This window comes from Calypte anna, chromosome 17, assembly GCF_003957555.1.
Source record: "Calypte anna isolate BGI_N300 chromosome 17, bCalAnn1_v1.p, whole genome shotgun sequence".
NCBI classification, from domain to species: Eukaryota; Metazoa; Chordata; class Aves; order Apodiformes; family Trochilidae; genus Calypte; species Calypte anna.
In genome coordinates this window covers 740,951-766,196 of record NC_044262.1, presented here as the reverse complement: position 1 = coordinate 766,196, position 25,246 = coordinate 740,951, and the positions used below count along the sequence as shown (strand labels likewise).

The 25,246-nt window shown below is 49.9% G+C and overlaps 1 protein-coding gene across 2 annotated transcripts in view; it reads left to right on the top strand.

Moving 5' to 3' along the window:
- Positions 1-1,284: 1,284 nt before the first annotated feature.
- EHMT1 (euchromatic histone lysine methyltransferase 1) overlaps positions 1,285-25,246 on the top strand; it is a 93,795-nt gene continuing 69,833 nt past the window's right edge. The window contains exon 1 of one of the 2 annotated variants that reach the window (XM_030461142.1): positions 1,285-1,335. In XM_030461142.1, coding sequence (XP_030317002.1) covers positions 1,315-1,335 — 21 coding nt within the window. In that variant the 5' untranslated portion in view covers positions 1,285-1,314. The remainder of the gene's footprint in view (positions 1,336-25,246) is intronic. The other variant, XM_030461141.1, reaches the window with a different exon arrangement.

Sequence of the window (25,246 nt, the reverse complement as noted above, 5' to 3'; positions counted from 1 at the left end):
CTGCCTTTGTTGTCAGGATTTGGGCCTGATCCTGAACTGCCCGGGTTTGTTCTGTGCCCTCCCCAATCCCCCCGGGTCCGCTGAACCCATCCCAGGGTGCTGGGCCGGGTGGGCACCCACAGTGCTGGGTGCTGGGGTGACCAGGGGGGGCCGGGGGGACCCACAGTGCCGAGGAGGTGCTGGGGGGAGCAGGGGGGAACCTCGGTACCGGAGCGGGGGTTCTGGAGAGGTCTCCAGCAGCAGTTGGTGGGCAGAGCCCCCAGCACTGAGCAGGGCTCTGCCTGCAAAGCAAACAAACCCAGGAACGGGGAACCATCCCGGAGAGCAAGGGAGGGAATGTTGTTCCTTGGGGGATCTGATAATAAATGTGTGACTTGACCTCGGGCTGTTGAGCACTCGCATTTCCCCGGACGGGAGGAGGCTGGTGCAGCCCTCCCCGCAGTGCCCGGGGCTGCGGGATGTCCCGGGGAGGCACCTGCAGCTCGGGGAGCTCCTGGAGGTGTTTTATCTCTCCCGTTGTGGTATCTTCTGCTCTGCTGGAGAGCTGTAAAAGAGCTAATTGTTTTGTGATGATGGATTTATGGGCCTGGGCATTAGGAAGGGCCCTGTGGGACTGGGGAGGGTGAAAGCAGCTGCTGTGGGTGCTCCGGGAGGAAGAGGATGGGAATGACCCCGCTGCGGGATCCTCTGCAGCCTCTTCTCCATCCTCTCCATCCCTGTCTGTAGCCAAGACTGAAAGCTTGCACAGGCTGGGCTGAAAAGAACACAAAAGGAGAAGCGACAAAAGGAGATGGATTTCCAAGGGTAAGTTCTTTTGGCAGGAGGATAGAGGGACTTCTTGACTCATTCTGGGATCTCGCACACATTTTGCTTAGGTCTTTGTGCAAGTGCTGCCACTGGACACAGTCACAATGGGGCACTCCAAAAGTTTGGGAAGCTCATTATCTGCTTAATTAGGAATGGCTGATGCTCTCCCCCCGGCCCCGCACAGCACCGGAAGGGCGGTGAGAGAAACCAAGGGGACTGGGTGACCAGACCCGTCGTCTCGGTAGCACCAGCCGGTGGTTTTTGGGGAGCGAGGGGTCTGTCCCCGCATCACCCCATCCGCAGCGGCCCAAGCCCTGCTCCGGCAGTACGGAGGCCTCCTGACGGGCGCCGCCATGTTGCCGTACGGCCCGCGGGGGCCGCCATGTTGCCGCACGCATGCGCGGTGTCGGGCGGAACGTCTCCATTGAGAAGAATGGAGGGGAAAGGGGCGGAGCCAAGGCGCGAGGAGCCGCCGAGGGGGCGGGGCTACGCTCCGGGGCTCCGGCCATGGCCACAGTGGATGCCGAGGTGAGTGAGAGCGGCGGCGTCCATCCAGCCGGGCGGGGGGAAGGAAGATGGGGGAACGTGCAGTGGTATCGCCCAGGGCCCGGCGGGTTCTGTCGGAGGCCGGGAGGGGGGCCGTGCCCCCGCCGCCCCATGGTTCAGTCCAACTCCTCTGAGGGGAAGAATGTGGGAGCTGCTGCCATTGTGTGTAGGGGGGCCCGGGACTCTGTATAAATTACACCCCTCCACGGTGAGTCGGTGGTATGGGCCATACAGGTTCCGGGGTTCCTCCCCAATGGGAAGCCGCGCGTTGAGGCGAAGCGGGGGCTCGGGGGGGTGGGGGGGGCGGTGGCGGAACGCGGCGAGGGCGCCATCCATGGTCCTGGGTTCCCCTCCGTGCGACGGGGCGGTGCTGCCGCCTCCCCATCCAGAGTCCGGGGCCCCTTTGGGTTGGGACGTCGCTATGAGCCATGCAGGGTCCCGGGCGGCGGGCACGCGCCCGTGCGGGGGAGCGGGTATGAAGCATCCAGGGTCCCGGGCCCCGCCGGCGGTAGTTGCGGGGCCGCCCCGGCCCAACCCCCCGGCCCGCCCCGGGTACCGGTGGCGGGAGGAGCCGTGCGGGACCGGACCGGGCCGTGCGGGACCGGGCTGTGCGGGACCGCAGCGCTGCGGGAGGGACCCTCGGGAAGCGTCCCTGTGCTGCGCCCCGGCTTTCCGGGGGAAAGAAGAAAGAACAACAAAAGGCCAAGAGGGGACGCGGGAGGGCTGCGGGGCTGCTTCTGAGGATCAAACCCCAAAGTTTTACCGCAATGAACACCCCCAGTCCCCTCGGTGCCCCGGATCTGCCTGTGGGGCATCAGCCGGACTTAAGGAGCCCGAGGTGCGGGGAGAGGCTGCGGGGTGTGCGTGTGCTGTGCCCGCAGCTCCGGGGGTGACCGGGAACATCCTGAGCCCCAGGCTGGGGAGATGCCGGGATCCGCTGTCCCTAAAGGGAAGGGGAGTTCGGCACATGGTGACACTGAGCTGTGTCTCCCCGAAAAGCACAACACAGCGGCTCAGCCCCGCACAGGGACAGGGACAGGGACACGATTGCCTCCTGCGGTCCCTTGGTGCCAGGCTGGAACTTTTCCCCTGGTTTTGTCACAGTTTATAAACTTGGCGAGTGTTTGCCCGCGGGCACTGCTGGTGAGGCAGGGGTACAGTCAGCTGTACAGTGAATAAAGGTGTAAATCTGTGAATAAAGGTGTAATTCGGTGTGTGCTCTGCAGGGAGGGCTGGGCTCCTCCTGACCGGTCGCTTTGTGCTGTGCCAGGCTGGGCTGCAGGTTTGTCCCCAAAGTGCCACCTCCCAGAGGGTCAGGCTCTGCTGCCCTGTATGGGATGAAGATGGAGCACAGGTGGCAAGAGTTCCCTGCAAAAAGCATTGCAAAGAAAACATGGATTTGTTACTTGGGGAACCTGCTCCCATCACCCTCTCAGTGGGAGTTTTGTCCCAGGCTTTCCTGATGCTTTCTGTTCTGTCACAACTGCACCTCAAGTCCTGGTCCTGCTGCCCTTGCCGGGTGCATTTGAAGGGGATCAGGTGTTGATCTTGCTGTGCCAGAGAAGGAATCAGCCCCCGGGTGCTTCTCTTGGTCCAGTTTCACCTTTGGCTGCCCTGGTGTGATTGCTTTCAGGAGGATGGAGTGGCTGTGAGGAGGGCAGGAGGTGGCTGCTGGTGCCCGGGGCAGTCAGCACTGCAACAGAAACCTTGGGGTTTGGGGAGCATCTCAGTGAGTCCTGGCTGGGTCTGCTCCTCGGGCAGAGCATGAGGAAACACTGCTCCCAGCATCGGGCTGGATATCCACAGATGCTGCTGTGGATTACAGGCAGGGAACAGTGACAAATCTGTTTTGGAGTTTAATTCCTCCTCTCTCTCAAGCTCAGTTAAATCTGAGGCCAGAGCTGCCTCTGCCAGAGCTGAGAGGGGAGGAAATTGGGATGAATTAGGCTGGGATTTAGAGACTGAAGGAGAATTCTCTTTGCTTCCCCAGTGCTTGTGGGGGAGACCAAGGACTAAGGCCCCCAGCTGAGGTGTTCTGTCCTGTGCAAGATGGAGCAGAAATTGGGGGTTATCCCACTTGGTCAGGAATGGGGCAGAGGTGTCTTCCTGGGAGGAGATGTTTGCTCCAAGCCTTAGGGTTCTTGATGAAAAATGATATCCAGGCTGTTTTCAGCTTTGTCTCAAATCAGAATTCAATCCCATCTGATACAGATTATATAAATTCTTCCAGAAGGAACATTCTTAAGTCAGGTAGTCCATTTTCCTTCCTCACAGGTTCACCCAACTGTACCTAAGATGTTTTTCTGATTTTCTCTTGAAAAATCTTTCATGATGGAGATCCTCTGATTTCCTATGCAATGTCTTCCAGTGCTTAACTACCCTGGCACTTTCCTGAAGTCTAACCTGTGTCCCCCAAGCTGCAATTTAAACCCATTGTTTTTTGGTCTGTTTTCATATTTGAAGACTCTCATCAGGTCTCCCACAGCACTGTCTTTGCAGAAGTGGAGAGTCTCAGCCTTTCATTACAGATCTTCATTACAGGTCATGTAGTTTGCACTGAGTGGGAGTGGGTGGGCTGGAGGAATGCTGTCTGTCTGTCTGTCTGTCTGTCTCCAGGGAGTGTCCCTGCCACCTCTACAGACAAAGCTCTTGGCAGTCAGTTTGCTCAAAAGTTTCCAGTACAAATAGCTCCTTGCTGAATCCTGGTGTCGAGGAGGCAGAGCCTTCAGCACAGAGCTCTGGGGGGATTTTTCTCTTGGCTGACTCAGAGCTGCCCCAAGGTAACCCCGGGTTGGGAAGCAGATGAGCTGCCAGGTGAGGAGCTGTGCTGCACTCTTCAGGTGGCTGCAGAGCTGGCTGGTGTTGCTGCTCGTTTTCTTCAGCAGATTTCTTGTATCCCATCTGTTTTGGTGGTTTTACTTGTTTTAGACCTGCTGCAGACACAGTGCTGAGGATTCTAGTGTAGGGAACTGAGTTTGTCTCAGACAGTTCATTGGGCTGGCTGCTGCTCCAGTTTACATCAGTTTAGTGAAGAGAATCACTGACCTTGTGCTTGTGTGTTTCCTAACAACCCCTGCCTTGGGGTGAGCTTGAAAAGGGAGGTTTCAAGCCAGGATGTTTTTCCTCAGGCTGGTGCTAACCTGGGGCAGGCAGGCAGGAAGGTGTTTGTGTGTGTGTGTGGCTTTGCATGAAGTGCTTCTCTTCAGAAGTCACACTGCATTTGTCATCAGTTTTTCCTCTCCTGTCTTTTCTGATCTGAAACATTTTTTTTCCTGTGTTTTTTTTTTTTTTTTTCCTGGAGATGCAGCTTTGATCTCTCAGGTGAAGAGATGATGTGCAAGCCAGGTAGAGGACATAATTCCCCACTGCTGAGTAGCTGGGGCTGGCTCTCCAGATGAGTTCAGCACCCAGCAGATGATTTCCTCAGTTTCCCACTCTCTGTTTTGCAGGTGATGTGAAACCAGTGCTGCTCTCAGGCCTGCCCTGCCCTTCCTCCTCTCTCCTTTACCCCTGCCTGTGGGTATCACAGGTGAGGAGAGGGCTTTCCCAGGGCTTTTAAAACAGAGGCTGTTGCAGTAAGTTACATCAGGAAAACTCAGTGCATTTTAAACCTCCTCATCTTTCTGCCTTTGGGAGCTGCCTGGAAGCCCAACTGTTCTCCTGGTTTCCTTACCCTCCTCCTTAGAGCTCTGTTGATATTCTGTTGATGTGAACACAGGAACAAGATTTGTTTCTAGTTGGTGTGCTGCATTTCTTCTGGGGTAGCAGCCTTAACTTAGCTTCCAACATTTTACCTGTATTTTTATATGAAAAACATAAAAGGGGGTGGTTTTTGGTTTGGTGGGGTTTTTTTCCCTCTGATGCTAAACAACTTGTGAGGAGAGTTTATAACTTTCTCAGCTAGGGGCTGCAGCACAAGGGTTATTTCCTTAACACACTGGAATTACACACTGCCCTCTCCCTGGCAGCATTTTACCTGTGTCAAGTGGCTGCTGACATTTATTTTCCTGACATAAATTCTTCTATGTGAGCAAGCCAGGGGCTAGCAAAGATGCAATAGCAGAGTGGGCAGATATAACTTCTGAAGTTTCAGGAAAGCCTTAAAACTGCACTTCAGTCGTGTTACCCAAACGTGGCTGAGCCAACGTGACTGAAGAAAGTACCTGAAGAATGTTCTGTTGGTCAAGGCAGAATCAAAGGCCTGGTTTATGCTTTAGAAAAGCTCCTTAATATAATTATGTTGGCTGGAGAGGGTGATTTGTCCCTTGATGAAATAGTTGTGCTAATAAAAGTCCTTACTGTGGATGTAGCTGTGTCAGTAGAAGTGATTTTAGTCTGGGGTAGCCTCTTTTGTGCTTCCCAGAGGTTACTGCTGCATTTGGGAAGTTTTGGCCTCTGAGTTATGTCTGAGAATGCAAAGAATTGTTCTCCCCTCCACAGAGCTGTGTCAGCAGCAGCTCTGGTAGGGATGCAATTACCTGTAAAAAGCAACAAAACAAAACAGAGCATCCAGAAGAAAACCAACCAGGGCTCTTCCAGGGAGGGAACTGCTCTGGGCTGGGTGGGCACTCACCTGCCAGGCTGTGCCATCAGCATCCCCCAGGGATGTGTGCCCAGGGGATCTGATCCCAGGATGGTTGGGGCTGAGCTGAAGGGCAGCTCGGGGGCTTTGCTCTTTATCAGCTTCCCTGTGAGTTTCTGATCTGTCTGTGCCCCTCCTGGGATGGGATGTGCTGCCTGCACCTCTCTGCTCCAGCACTGGGGATCTGCAGGGGGGGGAACAGGCTCTAATCCTCATTTTTCCCCAGCAAAGTGCTGGAATGTCAGCTGGTGCCTGTGGTTTGGGTCAGTGGGTCCTAGGAAAGGAAGAGGTGGAAGGGGATTAGTGGAATAAGAGGTTTTACAGCAAGGGGTGCAGCTCCCTCCTGCTCTGCTGCCTGGTGTGGGAGGAGGAGTTGCAGGGACAGATCCTGCTCCTTTAGGAGGATGTTCCTCACCTTTCTTGGAGCTCTGGTGACCCTGTTCTGGGGGAGTGCTCCGTGCAGTACTGGGGAAGGTTCTGCTGGAGTGCTTCAGGACAAGTTTTGCTGGAGGTTTCCCCCCTCTCCTTGGCTGTTGTGGAAGCCAAAGGTGCCACTGAAAGGCTCAGCTGTCTGTCTGTGTTGGAGGTGGATCAGGGAGTGGTGGTGATGGCCCCTGACTGGTTGGAATGGGAAAGTAAAATGTGACAAGGAGTGGGAGAGTTTGCTTAGTGTGGCTGCCAAGCTCTGTGAAATGCATATAAACACAGAATAAACTGGATCTATAAAAGTTCTTGGTGCTTGAAAGGCTTCCCTGCTTTTAATTAGGAATTTCTAGTAACAGGCAAAGTATCAAGGACATCCCATGCATTCTTTTTCCAAGCAGGAAATGCTCTTCAAGAGGTTTCCTGTTTCCTCAGTGCCCAGCCTGGTCACAACCATTCTCTTGTTTTCTGCCTCTGGATCACCTCGAGTTGCCTGAGCTTACATTTAGGGCATTTGGTTCCATGGGTCAGACAGGGGGAAGAAATTCTTTGGTGTGAGGGTGCTGAGCCCCAGGGTGCCCCCAGAAGCTGTGGCTGCCCCATCCCTGGCAGTGTTGAAGGTTGGATGGGGCTTGGAGCACCCTGGGCTGGGGGAGGTGTCCCTGACCATGGCAGGGGTGGCACTGGGTGAGCTTCAAGGTCCCTTCCAAGCCTTCTGGGGTTCTGTGCCATGAGCTGGGGAGCTGACAGGGTGTAGGGCTGAGCTCCTTGTGTCTACAAGGGACAGGCTTGGGGGCTATGAAATATTAAATCCATCCTTTTCACTGTCATCTCTCCTTCTCAAGGGAGAGCTCTCGGAGGCAGTGGTGAGCAGTGTCAGGTTAGGACAGAGAGATGGTGAGTGGGATGGACTGGTAGAGCAGAAAATTCAGGTCCATTTCTGTTTGCATACGGCAAATCATCCTGCAGAGACAGCACATGGGAGAGGGAGGAAATGTGCAGGTGGTGCAGCTGGGCAGGAAGTAAATAGAGAGCAAGATAACCAGGCTGGCATGGATAAGCTCAAAATAAAGCCAGGTAAGTGACTCTACCCCATTTGTTACAGAGAAACATAAAATGATGCAAGCAGGGATAAAAATAATCCAAGTGGTTGTAGCTCCTTGGGTCAGCTGGGCCAGGGATGACCCAGGAGATGGTTCTGAGCTTGTTGTGGCTGCAGCATCCCAAACCAGCAGCAAGGAACTGAGCAAATGGTGCTGAGTGGTGATGCCAGTGGTGCCCAAAGACCACACAGCAGGGCCAGCACCTGGGATTTGTGGCAAAGTGTTTGGGCCAAACCTGGGGGGCTTGTGGTGCTGCAGAAAGAGGTGACTGCTCTGCAGAGGAGCTGGGGCAGGCAGGATGGGGCTGGGAGCTTCATCCCCAGGGGTGAAGGGGGCACAGGACAGAGCAGGGACACCCAGGGGGCTGACCTGAAACATGCTCTGCTCTGGCCTTGCTTCAGTTGAGAGGAAAAGCCCAGAGAGCTGCTGCAGAGTTGTGATTAATTTTAGAATCTTTATAAAGTAGAATTAATTTTAGAGCTTTGGAAAGTGTAGCTGTGGGCAGATGCATTTTGGGATGTGAACAGGCAAAAGGGGACCCTGGTGTCCCCAGGGCTGTTGGCCATGACCTGCTGATCAATTGGAATCCAGCTCTGAGTGCCCTGTTTTTCCTCCTTTTCCTTTTTGACCACAAACTTCTGGATTCTTGAGAATCTCAGCCACTTTCTTCCTCTCCAGTCACAGAATTCTTGTCCTTGCAGTTTCAGAGGAAGTTTTAATAGGTAATTTCTCCCAAAGGCTCAAAGCCAGAAGGCAAATTACCCAAATGGTTTATGCAGCCTCAGTGGTATTTGGGGATGTTTCATACTGCTGACCCTGAGCATTTGGAAGCTGTACTCAGGTTCTCTCAGAAATTATAATATTGTTTCAAGAAGTGGGAAATTAAACGTGCCCATGGTAGAAGACTCAGAAAGGATTAATGGGTTTCCAGCTGAGATGTTTCATGGAGCTGTTGGTTTGGGAATTGGAGGCAGATCCTGAACAGCCCCCTTGGTTGGGGTCTGCTGGATGGAAATGCCCCAAAGCCTTTGGTTTCACTGCCCTACCCCCAGCTGCCTGAAGGTTTGGGGGCTCAGGGATGGATTTTTTACTATTTCTTTGTTTAAGTCACTTGTATTTTGGGGAGCTGAGATACTAGCTTAGTTTCTGGATGCATTTCTTATGTCCGAGGGGGTAGGTGGCAGCTGGCACCCTGTCACATGAGACTTCATCAGTGTGAGAAAGGGAATATCAGTGTTGGAGAGCTGAAAGCTTTCATGGTCAGTGCACGTGATTCCATCCTGTATCCTGTTGGCTTGTAAGTTTGAACATAGACCCCCAGATTGTGAGAACATACAGCATGAGTCTAAATATTTTATTAATTGAGGAGCACTATTAATATTTGATTAAATCAATACCCAGAAAGCTTTGCTAAAAGCACCACTGCTGAAGCAGTAACCAAGACATCAGATGGTTTTCAGGGCAGACTTGTTTGTAATAGCTTTTGTCAACTCTGTGATTTAAATGTTAAGGATCTGTGAATCCTTTTGTTCTTTGGATTAGGAAGGGTATTTCTTTAGTTCTGCTAGGATGCATTGTTTCAGATTGATGCTTTAATGCCTCCTTAATATGCAAAGCTGTTTGTTTAGAAGCAGGTGTCCTACAGGACCCAGAGATGACATCTGGAATATTAAATCTTTTTTTTTTTTTTTCTACAATTTGAGGAGAAGCAATGAATGTTCCTTTAAAGATGGCCTTGGGATGAGATGTAATATTTACTCTTGCTGTAGTGCCAGATCCTGGAGCTTTCAGAGCATGTGTGGAGAGGCGAGGTGAAGAGCCATGCTGTCTTTTAATCAACTTCCCCCTGTACCAGGGAGAAGCCACCAGTGAGCAAACAAACTGCTACTGAGCACATTTGCTGAAGATTCAGCTGCTCTGGCTGATGGGAATTTACAGTGGGGAGAGGTTAGCACAGCCTCTGCCTTGCACCCTGCAAAAAAGGCACCAAGGGGGAGATAATATTCTGTCTTGGTTATTTCCACTTTGTTTTCCACTCACTAAAAGTTGTATTTCACTTTTTCTTTTTTTTTTTTTTTTTTTATACACAAAAGAATCGACCAGGAGTGTGTCACATACAGTGTACTCTCTGCCCAACTCCCTCATTTTTGGGGTTGCTTTGCCTGCAGGTTTGTGTCCTTCCCCACCCTGGGGATGGGGTCTCTAGGGGGTCAGCACCTTTTCCCATGCAGCTCTGTGTGCATAGCACATTGGTCTTAATAATCCATGGCTTTTGCTAAAAACTGATGGCCTTGATGTCTTCTCAAATCCACACTTCTCCTCCTGGAGGTTCTTTTACAGATACAGTTCATCTTCTGCCCCTCACAGCAGACTAAAGTCTTACCTACAGCTGTGGGTGCCAAGGCTGATGCTCTGTGCAGTTACAGGACACCTTGTGTTGGGCTGTGTTGGGCTGTGTTGGGCTGTGTTGGGCTGTGTTGGGTTGTGTTTGTTGTGTTGGGCTGTATTGTTTTGTGGATGTGCCCAGGGAGCTGAGGGATTGCAGGAGGCCCCCTCCTCTCTGTGCATTTATTTATACACTGGGTGCCCAGAGATAATCTGAGTTCTTCTTTCAATGACAAAAGCTCCACAAGTGGAAGTTGGTGTGGAGCTGCCAAGAGCCTCTCCTGATGCAACCCTGTTGGCTTTTAAAGAGAAAAATAGATGGTGCCAGGGGCTGGGGTTCCTCATCCCTGCTGAGCTGGGTGTCCTGCCCTGCACTGGGATGGGAATGCTGATGCTGCCAGAGCAAGGAGTCCGTGCAAGGAGATTAGACAGCAGTCCTTTTTCCTGCTGGGGGCTCATTAACATTTTCTTGCTGATGTATTATTAATTAAGGTAATTTTATTGCCCTGTAAGTATAGATAGTGCTTTGCAAGCAGAGAACATAACCTGCTTGTTTCCCAGAGTTTCTGAAGTATGTGTTGTGCCACGTGCAGAATGAGAGCATTGGAAAAACTGACTCTGTGGTTGAATACTCAGGTCAGGTAGATCTCTGGGTTTGTTTTATATTTTTGTTTTCCTCTTACTTTGCAGATGGCTGCTTTCCTGGCTGACTGGGGCTGGTGAATGTGGAGCTAAGGACCTGTAAATGCCCTGTGTGCAGAATTAGTGCAGACAAATAATAGGACTTAAGTGCAAGGAGAGTTTGCAGCATTGACCCTCTGTAAGACAGAAGATTACATAGGCTAAAGGAAAGCATTACATTAAAAAGTCTTGGGATCTGATCCAAAAACAAACTGGGGAAGGGTTTGCCATCAGCTTCAGAGCAGACTGCTGGCCCAAGCAAAAGCATCTAAAGGTTGGGTGGCAGAGGCTGATGAGGAGACATAAAAACTCTTTCCAGCTGAAAAGCTGGTGTGCCCAGGATGACTTTGTGGTCTTGTTAAATGCCAATGAACTGCAATTCAGCTCATTGCCCTGCCATGGTGGTTGTGATGCTTTGCTGGAAAGGCTGTGTCCTGTGGGAAGGGCTGGTGGCAGTGGCTCTGGTGTGCTGGCAGCTCAGAATTGGCTATTTCACATCATTTTGGGATCAGTGTGTTGGGAAATCCCTTGGCTCTGCTGGGTGAGGTGTGTGGGGCTGCATGGGTTCTTTCTTGGGAAGTCTGAGAGGTGGCCTTGTCCTTGTAACACATCCAGGTGTCCCTGGAGTAGTTAAGATCTCTTTTTCTCCTGCATCCTCTGAGCTGCTCAGGTGACAGCATCAATTTTTCCAGGAACTTGGTGCCTGTGTGTTTCAGCAGCCTTGGGAACCTGGGGCTTGGCCACCTCTTCCCAGAGCAAGGCATCCTCTTGGTGCTGTGATCCTCAGCAGGTCAGGTAACTTTTCCACCTTTGAATTTTAATCCAGAGGGTGGATAAATGACATTCATCCTCTTTGCTGCTTGGGTTGTCACCTGTACAGGTGTGACCTGGAGGTGAGGCCAGCTCAGAGCCTCATCCCTGAAGCTGCCACTGCCTTTGCTCCCCATCTTACTCATTTTCATTAAGCCACCATGAGAATTTTTGTCTTTGTCAGCTTCTCTAAACCATTTGTTTAAGCTTTCAAAAAGATTTTTATTTACTTTTTTGGCTTTCATACCATTTATTTTTTTGGCTTTTGCCTCCAGGACTTCCCTTCTGATTCTTCTGCGTAGTTTGTCTGAGTGGTTTTTAATCCCCTGCCAGCAGGGTGTAAATGGCTGTACAGCAAACACCACTGCTGCAAGTGGCTGCTTTTCTTGGGTACCCGTCCAAGCCTCTGGAAGTAGTTGGCAGACCAAAGGCTGAAAGCTGCTGGTGTAGGTGATAAGAGGACCAAGCACAGAGGGACAGTATTGTTAAATAAAAAATGGAGCCCATCCTTCCATCCCATCCATCCTGACATCCCATCCTGACATCCCATCCTGACATCCCATCCTGACATCCCATCCTGACATCCCATCCTGACATCCCATCCATCCTGACATCCCATCCTGACATCCCATCCTGACATCCCATCCATCCTGACATCCCATCCATCCTGACATCCCATCCATCCTGACATCCCATCCATCCTGACATCCCATCCTGACATCCCATCCTGACATCCCATCCATCCTGACATCCCATCCATCCTGACATCCCATCCATCCTGACATCCCATCCTGACATCCCATCCATCCTGACATCCCATCCATCCTGACATCCCATCCTGACATCCCATCCTGACATCCCATCCATCCTGACATCCCATCCTGACATCCCATCCTTACATCCTGACTGCTGCTCTGCCCCTCGTCGATACCTGTGGAGGGGGAGAGAAAAGGGCACTGCATTTTATCCCAGAAAAAGTGCAGGTATTGTGTAAAAACCATTCTGGAAGGCTACAAAACTCCAGCACCCGCCGTTGCTCTGTGGTTTGTGGGATCCTGTCAGCTGGTTTGGCATTTTGTGGCTGTACTATAAATGGTGACAGTGATGCTGAGTTGTGCCTTAACGCTGCTTTTTTTTTTTTTCTTTCTCCTCTGTGCTTTTCCCTGCTTTGCCACGGTGTTGCAGACTTGACTGACAGTGTAAAAACCACCTGTAGATGCTCTGTGGGTAAGAAGAGGAGAAATCCTTTTCAGATTTTTGGTGTATATTCCCACAGCTTCTGGGCTGTCCCAGCTGCTGCTGAAATGAAGAACCAAGTGCACTGTGTGCAGCTGGAGGTGAAAACCTCAGTAGGCTCCTCTTAGCTGCTGGGTACAACTGGAATAATTTATCACTTGCTGCCTCACCCCTTCCCTTCCAGACCTCTGAAGGCCTGAGGACATTTAGAGCATGTCCTCTGATGCCAGCACTTTGTGGCAAACGGAGTTTGAAGAGTGAGCATCAGCCATAGGGTTGATCCTGCTTCCAGTGGGGTCATCCCTTTCTGGTTAGGTAGCAGGCTCAAAACCTTGGGTTTTGTTTGTTTTGTTTTTTTTTCTAAGCTGGTGTGACTGGAGATGCTGAGTCTGCAAGATGTGGTCACCACTTACAAAATCTTACCTGCCTGGGGCCAGTGGTCATGGCAAAGGAAGCAAGATGCTTCTGTGCTCTGTGTTTGTTGGGAGCTGCTGGTGCCCTCTGATGTGGAGGATACAACATCCTGTGGGCCTTCTCTAGCAGCAGAAGCAGAATTATTTATTATTGCTCTGTTCTTTTGGTGCTTGTAGCTTGTTCCCATGACTCAGGTGAGCACCCATGGGTGCACAGTGGGTACCAGAGTTCTGCACTACTGGGTGCAATGTTGCCACTGCACTGGGATTGCATTCCAGCTGTGTAGTCTCTTGCAAATTATCCAGGCATTTCTTTGGTCTTTTCATACAAATTTGTCTTTAAAAGGAGTCTGCACTGAGAGGATAAAATGCCCACATGAGTTTTGGGCAAGGCTGATTCCCTTCTCCATGGCACTTGTGTTTCACAGCAGCACTAGGGGCTCACACTGAGCACACGAGGAGCTCACATATCATGTTTAGTCCATGAGGAGTGAGGCAGTGCATTTCTTAGGGCTGAAAGAACTAATGGTGTACCCAGGGTGGAGAGGTCACAGCAGGGATGTTGGAAAGGTGCCATCAGTTTGCTGTCAGGTGGTGTTTAACAGAGGTTCCTTGGTGTTCCTGAGGCTCCCAGCAAACAGCCAGGTGGGTGCCAGGGAGCCAGCCAGGAGCAGGAGCTCTGTTCTGCTCTGCTCTTCCCTGCAAATATCTGCTTGAAGGAGAAGGGCTTTGCTTCCTCCTCTCTCTCATCATCTTCATCCAGCTGCAGCTTTCATGCTCCTCATGACAAATGAGGAGTGTCTGGGGTGGATTTCACCACATCACGTTCCAGCTTCTGTTCAGTAAATTAGTAATACTCCACCATGCTGTTCTGCAGGAGTCTCTCTGTCCTGGCTGCTTTTTCAACCAGGTTGAAGGCTGGGTGGGTTTTTAAATGATGATATTTTAAAATTTGAGAAGAGCTTTGATTTATTGACCTGGTGCCTCTATGAATCGAGCTGTCTGGGCTGGCATCTGGAGATAAGAGGCTGTCGAGTAATTGCTTATTATTGACTGATTGCCAGCTTGGGCTGTTTGCTTGAAGAAGAATCAATAGCAGTCAATCTTCAAAGTCTGAAGTCTCAGGGAGTATGACTGGTTTCCAAATTGGGAGTGACAGGTCAGGATAACTCCATATCTGATATCCCAACTTCATGTTTGGGTGTAATCCTGTGATGGAGGAGGAAGCGCAGGACATGATCTTCCTGCAGCAAGGCTTTCACAGCTGCTTGCTTTAAAGCCTCAGGTATTTTCTTTGCAGGGATTCTCTGGGCCAGATCCCACCCTTACTCCAAAGCTTCTATTGAGAAGTTGGAGCATCCTCAGCACCACCTGAGCTCAGTGGGAGGTGAGGGCAGGATGAGAGCAGGCATCATTCATTAAGTCCCCGAAGGATGGAGCAGGGAGGGGTGGATGAACAGCCTGTGCTATGACACATCTTAACCAACCAGTTTGGATGCTTTCTAAATAAAACAAAGCATTTATTTTAATGCATGGTAACAGAGATTTCCTTTCTGTGGGTGATTCTATTTAGGTGACAACAGAACAAAATCTCCAGTGTCACCATACGTTTCATCATTCCTGTCGCTATGGTGAGCGTTCATTTTCAAGAGCAGACATAACCCTTGGTTAACACTATCATGGCATGGTCCTTCTTCTGTGGATCCAAATATAAAAGGCCATCAAAGGCATTCAAGACTTTTGGAAAAATAATAATTAAAAAAAAAAATCATGCAGATGTTTGTATTGGCCGGGGTGAAGTCTGGTGACTGGATCTGGGGATCTCCTGATCTCCCACCTTTGCCTGGAGCCCTCTCCAGATTTTCCCCAGTGCTCAGCCTGGTCTCTCCTAGACCCAAGCAGGGTTTCGAACTTGAAATAAGAGCCTTTTGTGGGGGAGGGGGAGGCGTGGGTCTCCCATCAGCTACTAAGAGCAATTAAACAACAGGACATAAAATAGATAAATGGGAAGGGGAGCAGTAGTACCTGGAACTCTGGGAAGAGGAAAATGGAAGAATCTATTTCTGAAGTATAAATATTTCTCTTTAAATTTTGAGCTTTATTTTCAGCAGGAAAGCTCTGATTCAAGGTGCACCCCTTGGGGTGAGGGAGAAACACCTCAAACAGAGCAGTTTAATCTGAAGTGGTCTAGGAGAGCATGGACAAGATTACTTGAGCAGCCTTGTTTAGATGCTGGATCTGTTGTCTACCAGCAAATCCTCATTTGCATGGGTCCTTAATCTGTGGAGTTAAATGTGTCTCAGAATCTGTTACCTACTGTGCTGCAGAGTGCAGAACTAGATTTTTAACACCGTTGCTTTTTTATTTGCTTTTTCCCCCTCTCCCCACCACGCTGCCCCCCAAATGATCTTCCTGATTTTTTCTTTTTTTTTTTTTTTTTTTTTTAAAAAAAAAAAGCAAAGATAAGCCAACAAGTGATACAAAAGATAAAGCTGCCCGGCAGAAGGAGCTATTTTTGATTGAAGATTGGGTGGATGAACTGCCCACCAGGTAGCAGGGAGAAGCCAAGGGCAGACATTCCCAACGGGTGGCAGGGGAGCCACTGCCCCCCCTCTTCCTGCAAGGACACAATCCCGGGAAACCTTCTCAACCTCTCGGAGGTGGAGGGTTGGGCAGAGATCCTTCCGTGGGCTCTAGGAAGAGAGGAGCCCTCGTTCTGGGGGGCTGTTTAACTTTGCCTGTAGTCCTGAAATGGCATTTCCTCATGTCTGCAGCAGCCCTCATTTCATGAAATGGATGCAAGTGCTGCAGAAAGCTGAGGCGTGAGCATGCTCACTGAAGAGTAATCCTTTAGAGGGAGTTGGAGAGTTAAGCTACTGTAATTTCTCTGCAGTTGGCTGCAGTAAACAACTGCTCTAAAGACACGAGGAAAAAAATTGACGGAGGTATATGGGATTAATGTGCATATCTTGTTGTGTTTCTGCGTTTTACAGTTGAGGGTTTGGTAAAGGTTTTTTATCTCTAGGAGCCGGGGAAGAGGGATCTGTGTAATGATTTTATGGGTGACCTTCATGTTGTGGTTTCTTGTTTTCCTCCAGGCCAAAGTAATCCTATTTCTGTGCCAGGCCATAGTGAGGCATGGGCTGACTTTCTGGAGCTGGGGTTGAGCACCAGGGTGACTTTGTGATGAGTGAAGTGATTACAGGAGGTGAGGCCTGCTGCACGTGTAGCTGGAAACCCCTTGTCCTGTTTAGCTGCGATCAGAACCCAGTGGGACTGGATGTATCAGACTTCTGTCGGAAAGAACGTGTGTGAAGGGGTTATCTTGGGTTGCCTACAGAATAATTGTTTATATTTTTTTTATTGTCCTCCCCTTCCTCCCCATGCCCAAGGAGCTGTAAACCTGTGTCAAGATGGGGGGAGGGAAAAAAAATGTTTGAGATATTTTGACTTTGCTTTGAAGGTTGATCCCTTTTTGCACGTTGCAGACAGAATGCCTTGGCAGCCAGGTAAGTGTTGGAGGCACAGGGATTGCATCCAGGTGAACCCCAGCTCCTCCCTCCCTCCCTCCCTTCCTTCCCGTCGCCGCTTTGCGGGTGCATCCCGGAGGCAGGAAAACCTCTGGTAGTTCCTAGTGAGTGAACAGTGTTTTATCTGCTTGCCTCCAGAGAAGTGTGGCTGAAGGAGGATGTGATTTTACCTTCCTTGATGGTTTTGATCACCTCCCTCCAATTCCTGAGAGCCGAAGCCGTGGAGGGGCCAAGCTGGGGCTCCCAGGATGTCAAGGAGTACCTGGGTGGCTTGAGTTTTCTCAGGCTGCTTCAGCAAAGTGCTTGAGCTGGGAGAGGCAGTGCTCACTAACCACAGCTTCTGTCTTTTCCTCTTAAAAACATCTGAATGATCCTTCTGGATGAGGAAATGGAGGTGAACTGTCAGCTAAACTTGCCTGGTTTGGGAGGAAGGGGAGGGGGGATTGTTGGGAGTGGTTTGTACCTCACTGGACTGAGTGGCTCCCCTGAAGCTTGAGTTGTTAGAGAGCACTCCTCAGAAAGTCCTCAGGATGGTGTAGAAGTGGCAGGGCACACCCTTCCTCCTTTGAGGAGCAAATAATAGTAATAGATGCAGCTCTGCCACTGAAAATGAACGTGTGGCTCAGCTGTGAGAGCAGTCCCGGTGTAACCCGGTGTTCAGTTTGTGTCCCACAGCAGTGGGATCTGTGTACAAGGTTGTGTGCTGGAAAGTGGCTTCGTATTTCCTTGGAGTGATGTTGAAGAAGGGAATAATAATTCAATAATCTCCCAAATGTGAGATCCTGTGGTAGCTGCAGCCTCCACACGACACACAGGTGGATGCTGGTTCAGAAGGGCAGTCCTGTTGCAGGCTTGGCTGAGCTCTCGTTTTGAAGAAAATTTTGTCACTTTTGCTGAGTTTTTCTGCTTAGGTCCCTCCTTTTCCCCTCCCTCCCAGAAGCTCTGGCTAGCACAGATTGTCTGTTCTGAGGATGGCTGCAGGGAACATTTGATGGCTGTGTGCGGAGGGGGAATAATTAGCTACCAAATGCAAATGGATTGTTTCTTGCTGTTTCAAAATCATTGTAATTTCTATTGAGGAGGGGTTAATTATATCTTCGTTTTGATGGGTATAAGGAAAATGATAGTGATATAGCAGTATCAATCTCTATAGGGAGGGACATTGTTTTCAGAACAGTGTTTTGGAAATGATGAGAACAAAGACTCGTCATGGGAACGTGGTTCTGGTGGGATCCAGAGGTGTTGCCTGATTCTCACTGGTGGATGAGTGTTTTCTATTTTGGATTTTTATCTTATGCCAGCGACGTGTCTGTCACCACGACAAGTGGCTTTCAGTTCTGAGGAAAGTGATCAAATTTTGCTGAAAAGCACATTTGATTGAAGGGCTGGGAAGAAGTTTTTGGAGAAGCAAAGGCGAAAGCGAGAAAGTTTAAAATAAGCCTTAAAATTTATTTCTGGTCACGGAGTAACAAAAATACATCTTCAACCTTGAGTGTGTAGGCTGAGGGGCTGCTCTAACAGGCACCAGGACTGTACCCTGAAATGAGATGCTTGTCCCTGGCTCTCCCCCACCACGGGTCTTCTCTTTCTTTCCCTTTTGCAGTGGGTGACTTGAGGGAACCTGGATTTATTGCAACCTCACCTGAAAAGGGAATCAAACTCATCCCTAAAATGATTTGGACCAGCTTTAAACCTTTTCCTTTGGTCTCCAGTGCCAGGGTGGGCAACTCTGGCACCAGAAATTGGAAGAAAGGCTCATCCAAAGGACAAAAATGATGCTGTTTCCTTAGACCCCTGCCTTTAGGCTGAAAGCCAAAGAGTAAAGCTCTCCTCCTCTCTTGTTTTAGAGAAAAATGGGAGAAATGAGCTATTTTCCGTGGCTGAAGAGAGGCCCTAACATGGAGCATTGTGCTTCAAAGGCCACTGGTGTTCTGGGGACTTTGTGCCTCTGGATGGGAGTGCCAGAGCCTCAGCCTCAGCCAGGACTGCCTTCAAAACAGAAAGGACAAAATGGAACTGAATGTTACAGGTGCATCTAAAGGAACTTGATGCAGCCCCAGCAAAAAAGTTATGGGCTGGGTAATGTATTGGACCAAAGCCCCAGCCTTTAATAATCCAGTGGTGACCATTTCAAAGCCTGGTGTCTTTGCTTCTCTCCCTCCCAGCAGCTTCAGCCAAGCTTTAGTCAATTGGTGATGACTTGAAAACCAGACATAGTGATCTAAGCCTCATAATTATTTGCTGTGCTGAATCCTCTTGCTGCTGTGAAGTTGTGTGGAAAGGTTTTCTGTAACCTGCAGCATTTCTCCAAGTTCTGGCCTTACCAAGATTCACTCCAGGAGTGCATCTCCTCCTCTCCTGCCTTCCTGCCCACTTGGAGATCCAGCTCACAGCTTCATCTCAACTTCCTTAACACCCTGAATTAGCTTCTTGCTACAGCCTTGCTTTGAGCCCTTTCTCCCTCTGCCCTGAGCCCTCCCAGCAGGCTGCCAGGTCCTCTGCACATCCCTGGAGAAGCAAGGAAGATCCTGGAGGCATCTCCCCAGCAGAGCCCATGGGATGGGAGCCCTGCAAGGGGACCAGAGCAAGCCTGGAACAGCAGGAGGGGCAGAGGGGACTCCCTACTCCCTTCTCCCTGAGGATTCTTAGTAAGTGAAGCTATGGGCAGGAGGGAAGGAGCTGCATTTTTTAACCTGGCTGTGACATGAGTAGAATGATGCATTCCTGTGGTGGATGAGGCTGAAGGAATTGATCAGTGTGGAGGATGTGTGTTTGAGTGTTAGGGAAGCACTGCAGTGTGGGATGTTCTGCTTGGGAGAATGTGGTCAGAAGTGAAAGGGAAGATGGAAGAAAAATCCTGTTCTAAAGACCTGCATCCACCTTTAGGGGAAAGATGGGATTAAACAGAGCAGGGAGAGAGCAGAACTGCAGGAGACAGGGCTGTGAGTATGGGAGGTGGAGGAGGAGAGGACTGGGAGGGAGGGATGTGCTGGGGGAGGCTGGTGTGGAAGGTGCTGGGGAAGTGATTTGGTGGGTCCTTAAAAAAACAAAACAAAAGAAAACAAAAGCAGGAAGAGGAGAGGAAATGACTGGCAGGTGGTTCTTCAAGCTGTGACCTACTTGCTGCCCCAGTGATTGGCAGCTAGGGAAGCAAGCAGGAGAAATGTGGTGGGAAGGGCAGGGGTGCCTAGGCATCCAGGAGCTCTTTCTGGGGCTGCTTTTCCAGTGCTATGGCTGTGCCTGAGCACCTGGAGCTTGTGGGGATGGAGAAAGGAAAAGGAGCATCCTTGAGCCATGCAGTTCCCTTTGCAATGGAGGAAGGCAGAGCCAGAGCCTGGGACCAGGCTCAGATTTATGAGCTGGCTGCTTCATGAGAGCTCCTTTCCAGAGGGCTGGGACCACCCCATTCCTGCCCTGTCTGGGGCCAGGGCTCACCAGCAGCAGGAATTATCCATCCCTCACCTCCTGAATAATCCACTGCAAACTACAAGTCTGCTTTCTCCTGCTTCTGCTCTGTCAGGAGCTAACCTGATCATTCTTAATCTCATCTGATTTTCCAGATCATCAGTTTGATTTCTCAGTACTTTTACAGTCCTTAGTGTTCCTGGGAATCTGTGCCTCCATCAATTATCTCTGTTTCTTTTTCGAGGCTTGTAGCAACCTTGAACCACAGTTTCCATCCTATTTTTGTAACTTGCACTGCTTGTTACAGGAGTCCTTCAGAAATAATTGTACAGCTCTTACCAAGTTATCCCAACGTTTCCAGTAAATAATAACTTCATCTCTTGCTAATTTGAACTTGAAGGCTCTCCATTTCCTCTTGTTCACTTCCCCTGGGGTCTGTTCAGTGCCTGCATCCATGTTTGTGGGAATACCTCCATGTCACAGAGGATCAGATGCTCTTTTAACCACCCTGATCAGGGTGCTGAGCATCTGGAGCTGCAGGCAGGCATCAAAACAGTGGCTCTTCTCCTTGGCAAGCATTGGCATGGAACCTCCCTTTGCTTGATTTTGAAACCAGTGTCTTCTACAGTGCTTGAAATCCAGGGAAATTTACTAATCTCATGGGGATTTACTGGGGGCAGAACCCCCCCAGATGCAGTGACCTGGTGGGGACAGTGCTGCTCTGACCCCCATCACAACCTTTCCCACTTGGGCTGGGGCAGCTTCAGGCATCACCTCTGTGTGAAATGAGGTTGCAAAGCAGCCTTTGTAATTTTTTTTTTTGGGGGTGTTCTAAGTTGTTACAGTAGATAAATTAAAAAGGTGATTCTAAGAGTGTCTGGAGTGGCAGCCTCCTTCCTGTCCATGGCGTGGAGGAGCTGGCTTGGAGTGAGTAGCCCAAGGTTATTTAACTCCAAATCTTCTGCTCTTGTCTTGCAAACTCCATGCAAGAAAATCTTTTCTTTGGGAAGGAAAACAAAGCAAACAAAAAATCCTCTGTTTTTCATAAATCGTGAGTTGTGCTCTTGTCTAAGCTGATTATTTTATTTATTCCAATAATCCTCTCTTCCAGAATAAAGGAAAATTAATTGTCTTCCTATTCCCATAATGATTTGCCCTTCAGACAGTTTCCAGGCAAAGTGCTTAAAACCTGAAATGAAAAGATGGTGAATGTTTCAAATCATTGAGCTACTGCAGGGACATGTTTGTATTTTAATAGGACAGTGTGCAAGCAGTCCCAGAGAGTGCTGTTTGCTCTGGGTTCTGTAGGATTATGAGGTTGGTTTGGGTTTTTTTTGTTTTTTGCTTCTGCCTCTAAAAATGGGGTCAAGGCTGCTGTGGTAGATAGTGCAAGTCTTATGTAGGATTTTCCTAGCAATATGGAGTGCCTGCAATTGAAACCCTAAAATTACCCAGCACTGATGGGAGCATTGTCCTTGGGATTCCTTGGGTTTGTTTGCTGGGAAGGAGCTTTGCTGCATTTCAGTGCCTGGAGATGGGAAAAGATTCCCTTTCCCTTTCCCTTTCCCTTTCCCTTTCCCTTTCCCTTTCCCTTTCCCTTTCCCTTTCCCTTTCCCTTTCCCTTTCCCTCTCCCTCTCCCTCTCCCTCTCCCTCTCCCTCTCCCTCTCCCTCTCCCTCTCCCTCTCCCTCTCCCTCTCCCTCTCCCTCTCCCTCCCTTCATGAGGGATGGGATTTTCCCTGCAGGAGCTTCTCACTGCCACCTGCCTGGCTCTTGCTTATTTTTGACTTTTTCTGAAGAGAAAAGTTACCTGATGACTTTGGGAAGATGCTGGAATGCTTCCTTAAAAGGCTCAGAAGTGATGGAAAATCCAGAGATGACTCCCAGAGCTAAATCAGAGCTTTTGTGGGTGCGTTGGTTGGGGAAGGGAGTTTCATGTTTATTTGCCATCCCTGGGCTTGCTGCTGAAGGGGCACAGCTCCAGATGGGAACCAGCAGCAGGGGGAAGCTGCCCTCCACTGTGCTTTCCAGTTTTATTCCAACGAGCTCTGAGAAGTACATAAAAACTTGGAGCTGAGGGTGACAGAGCTTCCAGGGGGGACTGCACTAAGGGCAGGAGGGGGAAGCAAGCCCAGTGTGTTAAAACAAGTCTTGTGTCCCAAAAAGGCTTTGCCCAGGCACTCACAGCCCTGCCAGCATTGCACATCCAGGGCTGGGCTCCCAGGGACACTGGAGATGGAGCTCATCCCCACTGTGTCCAGGGAAGAGGTTCTGGAAGCAGAGCTGGATGTGGCCCTGGCTCTTTCCTCATCTTGCAGCATAACTTGGAGGCGTTGGGGACAGTTTCAGTGCTGTTTCAACACAAGGAACCACAAAGCAATAAATTCCTCCTCTCTCTTGTATGTTTCCCCTCTCCCCATATGTGAAATTGCTCCAAAGGAGCAGAGTGTAACCCACCACAGAAGGGAGGAGGGCAGGAATTAATTTTCATGATCCTTCTGTAGCACTTAGTCCAGATAACAGTAATTTGTCTCTCCTGGCTGCTGCAGTGATCCCATAAGGGACCCACTGGGAGCAGGCTCAGCACAGAGGACCCGTGGCCCCTGGGTGAGGAGCACTTGGGATCATCTGTTGTATTTACAGAGTTTTGTGCTGTCCCCCCAAGCAGAAGAACAACAGAGTCTTCATAGCACCCAGCTCCAGGAGGTGACCATCAGGTGTCTGAATGTCCTCCTGGGGTCTCACCTGCTCTGCCATGTGTACAACAAACTTTTGTCTTCAGTGAAACCTCCTAAACCTGGCAGGGGAATTCATTAGCACCGAGCCCCTTGGATTCTGACAAAGATTGATTTTGAATCACACTCCCTACCCTTAGCAGGAGAGTTCTCTCTCTCCCCCTCCTTGCTCAGAAGTCTCAGGGGGTGTAGGTGTAGGCTGCAGCATAAAACCACCCGGATTTGTTTGTTCTGTAGCTGGTATGGATTGCTATTTCTTGCTGTTGTGCACAGCATGGAGGAAGTTCTCCCAGACAGAGAACACTCAGGTGGCCACCTCCTGTCTGTCGTTTTATCAGTATTTTAGGCTCAGTCTCTGAAATCACAGATGGAGCTGTATTCCCAGCTACTGCAGATCCATGGAGCTGACTGCAGAGTTGGGGTCTGAGCTGTGTGTGTGATGTGCAGGGAGAAGCCTGGTGTAAAGTCTGGTGTAAACCAGCTCTGGGTTTGCCAGAAGGGCTTTGGAAATGGCAAATGTTGTGAAATTGTGGCAGGGATCATGTGAGGAGGGGAGCTGGGCTAGGGGCAAGATATGTCCCTTCCTGGAGCACAGCAGGGACTGGGTGTTCCTGGGTGTTCCTGGCTGTGGTTTGGGAGGCACCTCCAGGCATCCCGTGTGCTGTGCAGTGACCTGCAGGCCTTCCTCAAATGAGAACTTTTCTAGCTGTAGCCTTTTCCCCTGATCTTCTCGTGGCTTTTTGCAGGAGTAACTGTATGTGTTAGCTGGGGGCTGGTGCTGGTCCCCAGAGACAATACTGCCAATGAAAATTAATATATTTTTATTATTTTATTCACCACCACTATACTGTAATCTTGTTCTTTTGTCTCCTCTTCCCTGAGGGAGCTTTTGCCTTTCCTGGATCACATCCTGATCCCTGCTTAAGAAAACAACTGTGGGGTTGCTGGTGAGATCAGTTTTCTGATGCAAGGCATCACTCAGGGCTGGGCAGGGAGGGAAGGAGCTGAGACTGTGCTGGGGCTGGGGGTGGCCAATCTTCCCTTCTGTGTGCCCCCTGTCTGGCTGAAGTAAGAGCAGTTTATCACATTGGGGTCCTCAAGAGCATTTTCTCTGGGTCTGGTGGTTGGGATTCTGCACACTCTCAACAGCCCTGTCCTTCCTCTCCCCTCCCAGCCCAGCAGGTTGATGGAAGGGGCTCCCAGCTTTCCATCATTAACCAGGAGCCTGTAAATGAGCATTTAGTGCTGGCAGTATCACTGAGGTGCTGAGCTTTCCTCCTTCAATGTGAAGAAAACGCTGAGAAGCTGCTGCCCTGCCCGTGCTGCCTGGTGAGCAGCACCCCAGGAAACATCCTTCTGGTCCTGCCTTTTGGTGGGAACATCTTGTTTTCACTGTCCTTGCTGGCCTGACTGTTCTGGGGTTTTTTGGGCACCTTCATGATATGTGTTCCAGAGGTAGAAGGTCCAAAGGCATTGCCAGGTCCATGGGTGAACTTCAGATGGAAGAGTACCCAATGACCATGAGTGATGGGCTGCATCTTTGTGAAAACAAACCCCAAAACCCCAAGCAAATAGCTTTTTTTCTTTTATTTTTTTGTAAGATCAGTGCTCAGTAGTATTGTCTGCTCTGGATATTTTATTTTGCTGTTTGGTGGCTGTGGTTTGCTTTGTCTCTGCCCATCTATCATGTCACAGGGCTGAGCACAAGTGTTGATTGTGGAACTGGAGCCATCTGGGAGGGCTGGGACTGGGGGAGGGAGGGAGGAGAAGCATTGCTTCCAAAAACCAGGTCAGAAACCCAGCTGCTGGGTTTTGGGTGGCAGCTCAGCAGTAGCTGCTCTTCTCTGTTGACTTTTCCTGGAGATGCTGGAAAGCCAGGCAGGCCCTGGAGCCTGGAGGAACAGAAGGAATGGGACAGAAGGATATGGAAACTTGGAGGGAGTTTCCTGATGCCAGGGGTCAGGGGTGCATCTGGAGGGCTCATTGCTCAGCCCTGCAGATTCATTGCCTTCCCCACAGAGCTATTGTCTGAAGAGACACTGATAGACATTGGCTACAGATTCTTTGTCTGGAGAGAGAACTGGAGTGAGATATTTATGTATGTATTTGTGTGTGTATTTTTATCCATCAGCTTGGCTGAGCACACTTTCCTCTTCCTGAGTCACTGCTGCATGTTGGAGCAGGTGGAGGTGTTGCCAGGACTCAGATGATGCTTATGGGGCCTTTTGGAGGTTTCCAGGGCTCAGGAAAAAAAGGAGGAATGGATGATTTAGTAGTGGGTGAACAACAACAACAACAACAGCAACAACAAAAAATATCCCCAAACAAACAAAAGACAAAAAAAATCACATTTCAAATCTTCCATCTCCTCCCACTTCCCAATGTGCTTTTTAAAGAGTTACAACTGCTTGTTGTTGGCATAGTAACTCCAGGATCCAAGGGAAGCATGCAAATGTAAGAGGAGCCATTCTGCCTGAGCAGCATGGCCTGAGCCTCTGCAAAGCTGCTGAAATCTTTCACAAGGCAAAGAAAATTGCCCAGATGTTGCTCAAATAATAATGGCACTAAATATTTAGGTTTTTTTTTTTTCA